We start from the raw sequence: 13,163 nt of genomic DNA on the forward strand, positions 1-13,163 counted from the left end.
AGTTTTGCATATTTTATAATTTTGTGTGACATTAACTGCTTTTTATATAAGTTATATGAATAAAATGTCCTCAATATTTGTTTTCACAATGACATAATACTCATAATCACTCAGAGAGAGAGAGAGAGATATATATGAAAGCCTCTGGTTCCAAGGGCTTTGGTAACTTCATAAATTATGAGAGATTAGGCAATGTTGGAACAAAGGGGTTTCTCCATTTTTAATAAATTAACTGTTACATTAAAATTAATCACAGGTTGGAAAAAAAAGCCAGTTAAATAGAAACAAAAAGAATATGAATATGTGCATATTTTCAATTTTAGAAATGGTAATTGAGAAGAGAACCTTTGGAGAAAAACTTTCTTTTAAATAGATGAGATCTGTTGTAGTTGTCAGTAACTTAAATTTGAGGCTCAGCGTTTCTAATATAATTACCCTTTATAATATGAAGAATAAATACATGAGGTTTATCAAAGGAATGAAGTGGTTTTATATGTTTGCTATGAAAAGGGCGCTGTTGCATCAGTGCCCAACCATGAAATGCACTCTTTCATCGTAGTGGATATCCCGTAGCTTGCAGTAGGACCACTGGGGAGAAACCTCAGATTGCCTTTCTGGGTACTGAACTTCCTGCTGCAAGGGAAGAAGTCCAGGCAGGGTGCTTTTGTTGGGAGAGCCTGGGGCTGAGCTAAAGGCCACTGGCCCCAGTGCTTCCCCTGTGCCGTCAGAGGATAAATCACATGCTAGATAGAGAAATGAGGTCCAGTGTTTTGTCAGTTGTACTACTGGAGAGAACCATAGCTCCCCAGCTTCTCTCATCTCGCCTTGCAAATGAGCACGTCTCCTTTGTCCTGCCTGGCTGTGATTTTGCATGAATGTTGCTTTCCTGAGGTGGCTTGCCAAGAGCACGACTGATTATAATCTTTTTGACGCTAAAGTGATAGGTGGGATGGAGACCAGAAAGGAATTTTCTAGCGCACCAAAGACACTTGGGTAAGCAGCCTGTGAACAACTCAATTTGTGACTGCCACTGGTGGCATGCGAAGCAGTGGCTGATAAAGGAGGTCAGTGTTTTTAAAATGCTGTAGCTGGATATGTAATTGAACGTCCGACTGCCTGACATTTTTGTGGAAAAAATATCTGCAATACACATCTTCTGGACTGGATCCTAGATGTCTTTTTTAGAGCTCTGAAAGCCTCAGACATAAAAAAAATCTCAGATGCTTAAGAATGAAGAAAAGGTTTGCCGTTTTGCTGAAACTTCAGGTTTCTCCTGCTGACTAAACTCCAAGAGAGGAAATCCCAGGGAAGGGGCTGCAGGGGAAATCACCTGAGGGGGACAGTGTGGCCGGCTCCTGCGCCTATTAAAAGTTTCTTTTGAGCCCTGGAATTTCTGCTACGCTTGGTCTGGTTTTAATAACAGCCTTCGCAGGATCATAGGAAATTGACTCAGAAAATGGGTCTGAGATATTAAAAGGGGAAAAAAAAATAGTTTTGAGGAAGAGTTCTTGTGGAAACTTGAGCTTTCTCTGTGACTTATTTTTGAACTGGGACTCTGTCTCTGACTGCTTTACCACCATTTTCTGCAATGATTCCTTGAAGTGTCAGGATCTCTCACATCTAGGGAAATAGTTTAGCTTCCTGAGAAGAAAGCTGTATTTTTAAAGTTCATCTAGCTTTCCAAAGGAGCATTTTTTTTGCCGCCCCTGTCACTGTCACATGGAGCTGAAAATCCCGACATGCTGAAGAAATATAAGCTTTCTATTTTCTCCTCTTCTGCCTTAAGATAAAAAGATCATTTTCAGGGGTAAGAGTTGGACTGTCTTTTTCCAATGAATGGCTAAGCACATGTTTGCTTTGGAGAATTGTGTACCTTCTAGTGAGATACAGCCCCTGCCTTTAAAAAAAAAAAAATCCTTTTTTTCCTCAACTTTATTAGCATTTAATTGAAGGAATTGTACAGAAATGGTGATGTCTCGGCATTTTCTCACTGTTCCTTGCTTAACTGTACAGGGAAAGGAAAAGGGTTAGGGGAGCAGGAAATAATTTTCTTCCTCGCTTCGCTCTGATTCTAAAGCTGTTTTGGGTTATGTGCTCTGAATATTTCTGTAAGGAAACAGAAACTATTTGCATGATACATGCCTCTTTTAATTAATCCCACTTGAGGTGGGTGGATCTCTCCCAGCAAAGCCTGTGAGTAAAGGCCCCTGGCTTTAAGGGCTTGGTGCCAAAGCATATATGATTTGTGAAATATTCCCCGCTGCCAGAATTTAGATTATTCCCCCTCTCTCTTGAAAGCCAGCAGTAGTATTTTGAAAGAAAATGCAGCTGTGCGCTTCCTTCGGTAAAATGGCTTTAAGCAGGCTCTAGAGCCACTTCAGCTTACCATGATGTGTGTTTGCCTGCCCGTTTGGAAAGCCTGATCTTGACCAATTTTAGTTCTACTGTGGATGCTTTGATTTATGGCTTTTAAATGCCGTAAATGGGATTCTTAGCTTTGCCACAAGGCAAACAATTGAATTGGAAATGTTTTTCTCCTGGCAGCAGAGCCCATGGTGTTAGTGAGGGTGGGAGGGTGCTCTCCTTTTCTCTCTGCTCTGCAGTGCTACTGTGGATTCATGAAGGCTTTCCCAACCAAGTACTGGAGATCATTACTTGCTTTGCCATTAAAACACACATGACCCTGTGTGATGTGAGACCCCGGGACCTGGTTAAACAGGGCTCTTGAAGGGCTGGACCGTCCACTCAAGCACGCAGGACCATAAATGCTCTCGAGCATGTGTTTGTCACCCTCAGGCATGCTGGTGCTCAGCCCCTGGGGGCTGATGGTGGTCTTTATATGTGAGGCAAGCAGCAGAGAGAGAATTCACGTTGCGCTGTTCATGAACAGTCCCATACTTTCCCTGTGATTTACTTCAACCCACAGCCAGCCAGCATGGAAGAGGTGATGGCTGCTATGCAGCTACATTTTATTATGCCACTGAGGCTAATTACATGACCCGTTGTGTTTGTAACTAATCTACGTTGTAAGCCATCGTTATGTATTTCTGCCAACCCAGCACAAAAAAGTACTTATACTTGACAGTAATTACAGTTAGAAATTTCCAGACAAAGCCAGAAGCACTGCAGAAAGCATCACTGCCTGACGTTTCCTGGTTCGCAGGCTCTGTACTCTACTCTTTGCCAAGTATCAACCATTAAGTAAGTTTTCTCTGATGGATTTTTATGGATTAGAATTCTTTGGAAAGATTTAACGTAGTGTCTAACCCTGTGCGTTGCATGATAAGGGGATCCCTTGCAAAAATTGCACGTGATCCTCTGATTAAATCTGTCATAAGGCATAGGCATATAAGGCCAGAAGAGTTATCCTGCCTTAGCCTGGGAATCTCCTCTCTTCTGAAAGTTTGCCTCGCAGCTGTAAAAGCTTACTACTATATTTTTTAACGGAATATAAATAATAATCAAGTAGCCACTGCATCAAACTCTTCTGGCAGGATGGATAAGTGCCCACCTTAAAGCATTTGCATGCTGTGTTGGATCATCTCAATCTGAACACCCAAGTAGAAGAGCACAGCTCCATCCAATGATAGTATCCATTTGTCCTCTTTGAGTGGATCTTCAGTGAAGGTTATATTCAAAAAGTATAATCAGCAATTAGGGCCGTTTCATGCAAGCAGACAGACATGAGTGTTATCTGAAGAGACTTCAAAATCCTACTGAATTTAAGGGGAAAAAGAAAGCCAAAGAATAACTAATTTAATTCTGCATTTCATGTCTGTGATTAAAAGAATATACAGCTACATGGGTGATGCAAAGCCAGAGCCCATCACAGGAAGGGATACTGCTCTTACATAGTTGGTATGTTTCTAATTCTGCCTGTCCAAGGACCCCAAAATCATGAGACTTATGAGAATATCAGTTATTCTTTCTGTGATGTCTGCTCTGGGGGAAGACACCCTTGTGTAATTTTTTACCAGTCTAATTTACATTTGTTGTTGTAATGCACAGCCAGTAGTATGCTCCTTTTGCTGCTGGCTGCTTTGAGCAGAAGACTCCACTTATCTTCCCTTATCTCTTAGAAAGGAGCTCTGCTTTTTCCTCTCCTTCACTGGCTCCTTTATCACTATTTTGTTTTCTCTTTTTTCTGCCCTTCCCTCATTGTCCCTTTCTTGACCATCCTGTTTGCTTCTTCTTTCACCTTCTCCCTTCACTTGGTTTCCTGCCCAGTACATTTGTCTCCCTTCCCCATGTATTCTTTCCTTTCCTTCTCACTGTCTTGTCTTGGTTTCCTTCCAATTTATCCCTTCCCTGGCACCTTTGTAAATCTGTCTCCTGCTCCTTGCTTTTCTGTCATCTTTTAAAGTTTTTCATCCAGTTTTCAAACCATAAAATGCAATATTTGGCAATCTTTCTTAACAGCAGCCTGGTGTCAGTGGCTGTGACAACCATTAGAAACACTAGCTACACTACTTAGGGCAGCCATACTGCCATGTGCAAAAACAGTTGAGGAATACTGGTCATCTTACCCAGGGTCATCTTGCAGCTTCAGTCCTAATAGAAGCAATGAAAGAAGTAGCATTCTGAAGGAGGATAAATATTGGAGGGATTGCCCAAAAAGCAGGTCACAATACAACAACTCTTCTGGTTTTATTATAATTCTGCAATACCGATCGTACATGAAATTTGGAACAGCATTTGTACAGAACTGATTCTTCAGCTGCCTGAGCTGTAATGCCATGAGAGATACAGGAAGGTTTCCACTTGTGCTCCAGGAGCTTCACTGATTGCTGCCCCGAAGAGGATGGCTTTCTTCTAGACCAGCAATATATGCCTTCCTTCATATACCTCTCCTCCAGACGACTGTCCTGAAGGATCAAGTAAAACGAAGTTCATGGGATGTCAGCCATTGCAGCCTAGGTACTATATCTGCTGCCACTGACTCTAACTCCCATCAGCATCTCCATTCACCAGCCAGAGGCAAGCTCTCCGCATCATATCTTCAGAGGTCTAGGAGCTTTCTGATGGGCAATACGCTATGACAGTTGAACAAATTTGAAGAGTCACTTGTTCTATGTGGACTGTAGGTTTGTTCTTATTTATTGTATCTCGGGTAGTTTTGATCATCTTTAGTATTGTTCCTGAGCTACTTGCTCCTGCCTTATTCAACAAAAATTATTTTTAAAACAAGGTGAACTAGGAGAGATCCATTTGATTGGGACTGTTGCAAGTTACTTTCAAAGTTCAGCAAAGTGGATCAGTCTGGGAAACAGCTCTTCATTACTCTTACTGTAAACCAGTCCCATGTGATGGGGCAGGGTAAATAAAAATGATGCAAGAGGGAGGAAGACAGAAAAAGAAGGAACCTGAAAACAGTTGAAAGAAGTGATTCCGGGATAACGATGATGGTTGTGAGTGCAGTCTTCAAACACAGTTGAAGCCTGCTTTGGGAATGTCAGATGGTGAGCTGAATGAATAAGTAATTTATTCTGTTAGGTATTTTCAGCAAAAGCTTTTTTTTTTTTTTTTTTTACTTCCTTCGTCTTTTTTCTCTCAAGATACTGTTAGTAGAAGGAAGTGGGTTTTATTTTTAGCATCTCTCAACTTGAAAAAGGAAAGTAGAATCAAACAATAGCAAATGTTGTTTGCCAGAAATACAGGAACGTGAAGATGTGTTTTGTCACCCGTAATTATTTAATCCCATAACAAGTAGCTTAATAACAGTTGCCATGAAGGCTCTGCAGGATTAGAGCAAGGATGTTCAGCAGGCAATTTCTTCCCTTGTTTGAAAGAGTGGGCAGAATAGCAGAGCATTTCTAGCCTTCCTTATGCCTAGAAGAGAAAACGTATGACAGCAAATAGAGAGAAAGCAGTGATGATCTGAACCTCCTGAACCTGCAGGCCTCTTGAAAGGCTCTCCTTGAAACTCTCCTGTCCCCTGCAAGTTGTATTGGATCGTTAGTGAATGAGGGCACTCAATGGCTACATTAACAACAGTGACACTGATAATCATGCTAATTGTCATCATGGACAAGAAGAGGTGCAACTCCAGCTGGAGGTCACAACCAGGATGTTTGCTCCCGTTCTTGCACCCGGGTAAGTGGAGAGACATAAAAATGCAGAGGAAGGTCAAGGGTGAGCAGGAAGGACAAACAGAGTAGTCAGAAGTAGATGTGGTGTTCAAAGACAGGGTACGTGATTCACATTGATGCTGAACAGTACAACTAAACACAAACCAGCACACAAGACACGAGCTACTATGCAAAGATGCAATCTTCCTCCTGCTGACTTTGTGGCCCTTCTGTTCTCATCTTCTGCTGTGGACGGATGAAGGTAGAGCAGCATTCTGAATGTATCACTCAACATTCCCAACGCTCTCTTCTTCCACTGGCAGTTTTGACAATCTTGACCATCCTGACCTAGGGTTTCTGAAGGGTTGGGACAGTCCTCCACTAATTTGTTGCACACTTGCTAACTTGATGTGTTTGCTGCTGAAGGGCAAACAAGAACACACAGTTTGTCACGAATAATAGCCTTCTTGGTTGCTCCATTGAATTAATTTTTTTGTTTATTCAAGCTGAGTTTTCCATATGACACATTAATTCCCTGAAATGACCAATTTGAAAACGCAACAGACACATAAACATGAACATATTTGTATGTGTGTGTGATAGACGTTAATTTATGATGATCATACAGAAAATGTAGCTTGAGTTGCAAATAATAAATTAATCTAGTGGAGCATCATATTTTGGACCTCTTTGCCTCTGAAAGGAGTATCTGTATTAAGTTAAATCATGCACAGTGGAACCTCAGTAACCCTAATGCTTTGAAACAGTATTAGCATTTGAGTTAATGGAGATTTATATTGCTGCAGTGTAGTGGTGGCTAGCGGGAGGATACATTCTTCCTATTCACTCTTACTCTTTTGTTTCTTTCACTTAAAAGATACAGACATCAGAAAAAACAGCATAATCTAAAAACTTTGACTTGCTTACACTTAACACAAAACTTTTTCCATTGACAGAATATTGTGCAGCTGGATCATTTGAAATAGTGAGGTTCAGCTATATGCATAGCTGTGCAAGTATCTGTCAGTACAGTCGCAGCACGCCCGCTATGCTTTGTGGAGCCTGATGCATATGTGTTCAGCTGGAGAGCTACTTCAGAACTCGCAGCATCCTCAAAATCTGTGCTGTGTGCCTCAGTGCTTCTGTCCCTGACTTTCCCTCCAATAGCAATCCTGTGGGCATGCTAACTAGAGACATTTCATGTCTGACAAAAGGATATTTTTCAGTACAGAAACAACCGTGAGAAATTTTCACTCTCTTGGGCTGTTACGCTGGGGTAAGGGACCATCTCAGACAGATATTCCTCAACTGCTTTTTCCTTTTGTCACCACTGAGTGCTGTTTCACATTTCTTCCATAATCATCATTGCCTCCTGATTCTTGTCTGTGATTCCTGCTTTACTCCTCTTAATCTCGTCATCCTTTTACTGCTTTCCCTACTTTCTTATGACCTGTGTCACTAGTATCACGTGCGTTTCCTCCTCTTGGTTCCTGCTGCCACTCAAGATCCTTTCTCCAGAGTTGATGTTCGGGAGACTCCACAGTAGCAATGCTGCATCTGCTGTAGGCCAGGACGGGTTTTAAGTATGCATAGACTGTAGACTAATTAATCAGGCCTACAAACCGTGTCTTGCCTCTATTCTTCAACCATGATTGCTAAAGTAGTTTCACTTCTGGTTTGGATTTTCTTCCAAATCCAGAGGCTGACGGAGGTCGAGAAGTACCGTATAAAAGTTAGGTAGGTTGATGTAAGAACTGGGAAAAGTAGAAGCTAAGCTGTGTGTGTGTCTCAGGATCTTACTGAAACAGAGAAAACTGTATAAAAATAAAATGAGTCAAGGCATTATAACTGTCCTAAGAACAAGCTACTTAGTCCCTCTAAATAATCACCCAAATGAGAAACTGTATTTATTCCTCACCTGAAGCAAGTCACTCTTTTATCCACTTACTGTAAGCTTCACATACAGATTTGTATTGGCACCTAAAATAAAAGTTGCCTGCAGTCAGACTTAAAGCCACTTAGAGATTTTGTTTAAATATTTTCTCGTTAAATTCTGCAAAGACGATGTCGCGTATCAGGGTGCTCCGAGAGGGCTGCATTATAGGGAAACCAAGATTGTGGAAAAGGGAGAGAATAACGGACTTTTGTTTACAATTTCAGATCTATAGGATGTATCGTAAAATATAGTTATGTGCACGCCTTCCGCAAGTGTTCTCTGGTGGTCACAAGCAAACAAGAATGTAAAATGTAAGTGGAAATGAAAGCCTTTTATTTAGAAGTACGTTAGCTGTGCTCTAAGAAGAGAAGCCATCTTCTTCGAGCGGGGCCTCCCATGGTAATTACAGCCATGCTTTACTGAAAGCATATTTTGTGGACTCCGTGTGGGGAGCGATAGCACTTCTCAAAAGGCAAATGCTTGAAGAGCTCCCATATGTTTCTGATCGAATTTTAAGTCTAGACTCGCTTTATTTAGTTCCTTTTGCTCTGCATTTGCCTTGCTAAAGCTTTTAGGAGTTCTTTTAGAACTGGAAAAATGGCGGGTGCTGCTTAGGTTAAAAATAAATGTAAAACTTTTCCTTTTTTAAAAAAGTTTTTGCATGGGGGTAAGAGTTATCCTCCGTTCAAAACCCCACTGAGCTCTTCAAAGGAGAAGTCCCTGCAGCAACATCAGGGAGTTATTAAATACATACTTAGTCCACAATTTTCATTGGTAAATTCTTTAGGTCTGCTTAATGTGTGCTAGTTAGAAGAACTGATTCTTTCTGCAGACTCGTTTACTCAACCCTGGGGACCTATGATCCCCTGCCCCTTTAGCACTAACTTTTACAAACGCTGTTTCCCTTTTTTTAAAAAAAACCAAAAAACAAAAAACACACAACAGACTGAGCAGCCCATTAAAGGGGCCAGGCAGCAGGACTCGGCCCCGAAACCTAAAAACCCAGCTGAAATGTTGGAGACAATAACCAAATCGGAATTACCGCAGCAGTGACATTTTTATAAGAAGGAGCTTTCTATGAATCAGGAGCCGCCTTTTGGGGCCTGGGAACAGCTCAGCACTGCGAACGCACCCGCGGGCTGTCGGAGTCGGTCCGATAACGCAGAGAAAACACGGTTCACGCCGTCTCTACCACTATCATCTTCCGGCCTCAGACTAAACATTTAATTGGGCTTAGTCACATATTTACTCACTGACATGGCAGCTAGTGTGGAGCAGCGATCTGGGGGAGGCTGTTTTTCTCTGGTTTTCCCCTGCTCCAGTCCACAGGCAGGCTGGAGCTCCCCCTGCTGCTCTGCTCTCCAGGTTACTGCCCGTTTGCTCCGCATTTCTCCACATTTTGGAAGGTCTGGCAGTGCTCATTTATGTAACCTTTGCTCAGAAAGCAATCGTGCCAAAATCATGCAAGGCTTGCCTCAGACCTGTGTTTTTCAGAGGTGCCCGGAACAGAGAGGAAGGTGGGACTACATTTGCAAGGAGCAGCGCCGTGCTTGTTGCTGGCTCTGTTATCTCAAGGTGGTGGTTTGGGTGCCCAGGCCCCTGCATCCCCGGGAGCACTTGCACTTCCGGACACCGCTCCGGGTGTACAGGAGGGGGAGAGGCAAGAGACCTGTGGGTTGGCCTCTCCTCCTGACTTTGGGGGTGAGGTTTCTTTTAGGGGGAGCAAACAGTCTGAATTCTACTCCCAATGTAAAAATTGTCACGTAATGACTTGTCACCTTGACAGGGAAATCTAGTGACAGGCCATTTCTGGGCTTGTCCTTTCCCTCACTTTGGCTTAAGCTTCAGCTCCTGCCAATCGTTACTGTGTGCCAGTGGCTAACGAAGCTGAAGTCTCTTCCCCAAGCTGAACCCCTGCGCTGTGCTCTGCCCGTGGATTCAGCATTCCCTCTCTCTGCGTTGCCGGCACAGGGAACCAGAGACTGTCAGCAGTGGGACTAGAGGTGAATGGTGCTTTTGCAGGTCTTTTCCCAAGTGCTGCCTTTTCCCAAACATCTGCCATTCCTCTTGGAAGGCACCTCTGATTTCCAGGGTGCAGCTCCCACTCCTCTAGTCACATGCGCAGGGTTAAGGAGCTAGAAGGAAGCCCCATGCAACTGCACCATCACAGGGGCAGAGGAGAGGGGCTGCAGCTAAGGAGAGGTCCGCCTGTTCCCCACGTACATCCCTACCCGTACTTGTTGGGAAGACAGACACAAGGGTATGTATGCAGAGCATCCCAGATACACACGTCTGTCTCCACCGGGAGGTATTCATCGCAGGAACTGGTGGAGGAGAGCTTGGGCCGAGGGGTCCCTCGCTGAGCAGCGTTGCCTGCCGGGCAGTGCCGCAGAGAGAACAAGGCTGGTGCGGCTCTGCCTGCTGCGTGCGGGGCGAGGGGACAGGCAGCAGCGTGGCACCACGCCCCAGGCCCCCGCAGCGGCTCCTCGTCGGAGAGGGTCCTCGTGGGGGGTATCGGCTTCTCCTTGAAGTGGGACTCTGAAGTGGAAAGGAGAGCTTGCTGGGGTGTTTTTCTGTTCAGGTCTGGACTGGGTGTGAATGAAAATCCAAAATAACGGTCAGAGTGCAATAACAGCTCTGGTTCAAGGAGGAAATGGGGGCTCAGACCTGATTTTGGTTCAGATTTGGTTTGACTGATTATACCCAGGAAATCCTCCCACTGTGCTCTCCAGTTTCTGATCCTGCTGGACTAAATAGCAATCTGACTAAATTACATTATTTGAATCCAGTGTGCTGCATTCAACCTGGTATTAAAATGCATGCTTAGGCTTATATCTTTTAAATTTGATATGAAGACAGCTGTATGCATTTTCCCTTGTTTGTAAATTGTATACACATGATATGATGTTTTCAGTAAGCGCTAAACAATGCAATGTGAGGCATTTCAACAAAGGAATAATTTAATGCAACCCAGCAGAAATGCAGAGCCTTAGAAGTGGTTCTTTATGAAACTACAAATTTTGGAAATGGATCCAGAAGACCTACACTGGAGCAACACAAGAAACAATAGTTAACACAGTAACATTTTTTTCTGTAACAAAAATACACCATGAAGAAATTATATTTTGCCTATTTTTTAGCTTGTTGATTTACTTGAACGCTTCAGTTGGCATATTTTGTATTTGTTGCATGTTAGGGATTAAAATTCTCATTTCTTCACTAAAAGAGAATATTATCATACAAGATGCACTTTGAGCCAAGCAATGCTTTTTTTGTCAAGTGTAAATTTGTCTCATATATCATGTTCCAGTTCAAAGAAGACTAACACATTGTTACATCCTTTTCATCTTCTATTTAGCTCTAACAGAATGAGACAGGTTTCCTTTGTTATCTTCTTCAGAGACAGGACCTGTTCCCACTCTCACAGGTGGAGGACAGCATCAGAGAGGGCTGTACGATTTGACTTAATGAAGTCTGCTGAAGCTGGATGGGAACTGGAGAGCCCTTGGCTCCCCACCTTTTTCAGATCCCGGGTTCACGCCTCTCTTAGAGCAGCTATACGTTCTTGTGGTGATCTGGGCTGAGTTCAGGAATAAAGAGAGAGCTGGTACTTCCCGATAAAGAAAATGGGGAGCAAAAACACTGTGCAAGAGATGGAATAATTGCAGCAACAAAACCCTACTGGAGGGTGCTGAATAGCTAGCTAACGGTGTTGGCTGGCTGTGAGGAACAGTCTTTTGGGTATATTTATACAGCGCACAGCAGTGCTGGGCAGAACTGTCTGAGCTAGGGCAGGCGCTGGAGACCAAACAGGTATCGTCATCTCAGGTTCTGCACAGGCTTTGCTCAGTGGTGGGGTGTTTTAGGCCAAGTGGAATGGAGTATTAACAAAATGCTCTTTGTAACTAAGCTGATGGAATTATCTCTACACAGCATTGATACGAACCACATACCCTAAATACAGGCAAAACCAAAAAAGGCAATTAGGCAGCTACGAGGGAGAATCTGCCCACACCTCACTACCTATCCCTGCTCAGCCTGGACTGCAGGGAACGTGCTCAGGGATTGGACTGCTGCTGTCCAAGTCTTGCACTGTGGTCTCTTATCAGATGACGATGCAGTCCAAATTGAAATGCCAGGGGTTTGCAGTACACGGGAGCCTGTGCTGAATCAGCCATTTGAAATAGGGGCATAAAGACCCTTATTATTAAAGACCTCCCAAGAAATCTGGGACTCCCTTAGCAGTTGCTGGAGTTGATAAGAGGGACACATTAGTGGTAAATTAATGAATCCAAAAGCTGTAGCCACAGCTATTGTTTTCATAACTGGCCATTGATGTAAAGCTTGACATTTGTGCCTCAAATTCAAGCACATTGGCATGGCTCCAGTTGGCCCAACAGTGAAAGAAGCTGCAGGTTTTTCTGCTTCTGCAATCAGCAACTGAAGTCGCTGCAGGCCGTCTTTCCTGAATCCAGCTGGCCACTCTGAAATGTGCCTGTAAGTCCACTCTGTGGCTGTCCAGGCTGGGACTGACCCCTGAGAAGACAGGAATGATGATCCTCTCCTGATGGTTTCCATGGCACAGGAAGGTAACTGTGTTTGGAGAACACCCAGGCTGTGGACCAGAGAGAAGAGCTGTCCGATGCGTGAGAGAGCTAAGGCACAGTTTTGCACGTGGCAAACCCATCGCTTTCTTCCTCACTGTGGCTGCTTAGGGCTGTCACGCCTTGGTGTACATGGAAATAAGATTGTTGTGTTCAAGTGCATGTTGCATGTTCACGTAGCGACAGCAAGAGGTGCCAGGTTCGTTCTCAGCGTTTGTGCTTACTGTTTCTTCTCTCTTTCTCTCCAGTCGAAGACCACCCCCTTCACCTACTCGACCCACTGTAATTCGTCCGTTAGATTCATCCCTGTTAGACTAAAAGAAGTTTCTGGCATGTCATTCATTGTTAACCAAATATGTGGAAGCAAATTGCTTGATAACTGTTGCAATAACCAATGTATAGTCGCATGTATGGACATCTATAGGCAAGTAACCAGTTTTACTGATATACTCTCTGTCCATTCCGCATTATTTATGAGGTCTTAAATGTTTTGGGAAGGTCTGTGCTGCCTTGACTTTTCCTTTTGCAATAGCTGGTGTTAGCTAACTTACTGAC

At 43.5% G+C, this 13,163-nt stretch overlaps 1 protein-coding gene across 2 annotated transcripts in view; it reads left to right on the top strand.

Annotated features, from left to right (window-relative positions):
* Positions 1-12,926, top strand: part of DNM3 (dynamin 3) — a gene marked incomplete at its 3' end in the record, with an annotated part of 171,968 nt that extends 159,042 nt beyond the window's left edge. For both annotated transcript variants that reach the window (XM_082002893.1, XM_082002894.1), the window contains one exon: positions 12,857-12,926. In XM_082002893.1, coding sequence (XP_081859019.1) covers positions 12,857-12,926 — 70 coding nt within the window. The remainder of the gene's footprint in view (positions 1-12,856) is intronic.
* Between the last annotated feature and the right edge of the window lie 237 nt (positions 12,927-13,163).

The sequence above is a fragment of the Phaethon aethereus genome (assembly GCF_964289735.1).
Source record: "Phaethon aethereus genome assembly, chromosome: 8".
NCBI classification, from domain to species: domain Eukaryota; kingdom Metazoa; phylum Chordata; class Aves; order Phaethontiformes; family Phaethontidae; genus Phaethon; species Phaethon aethereus.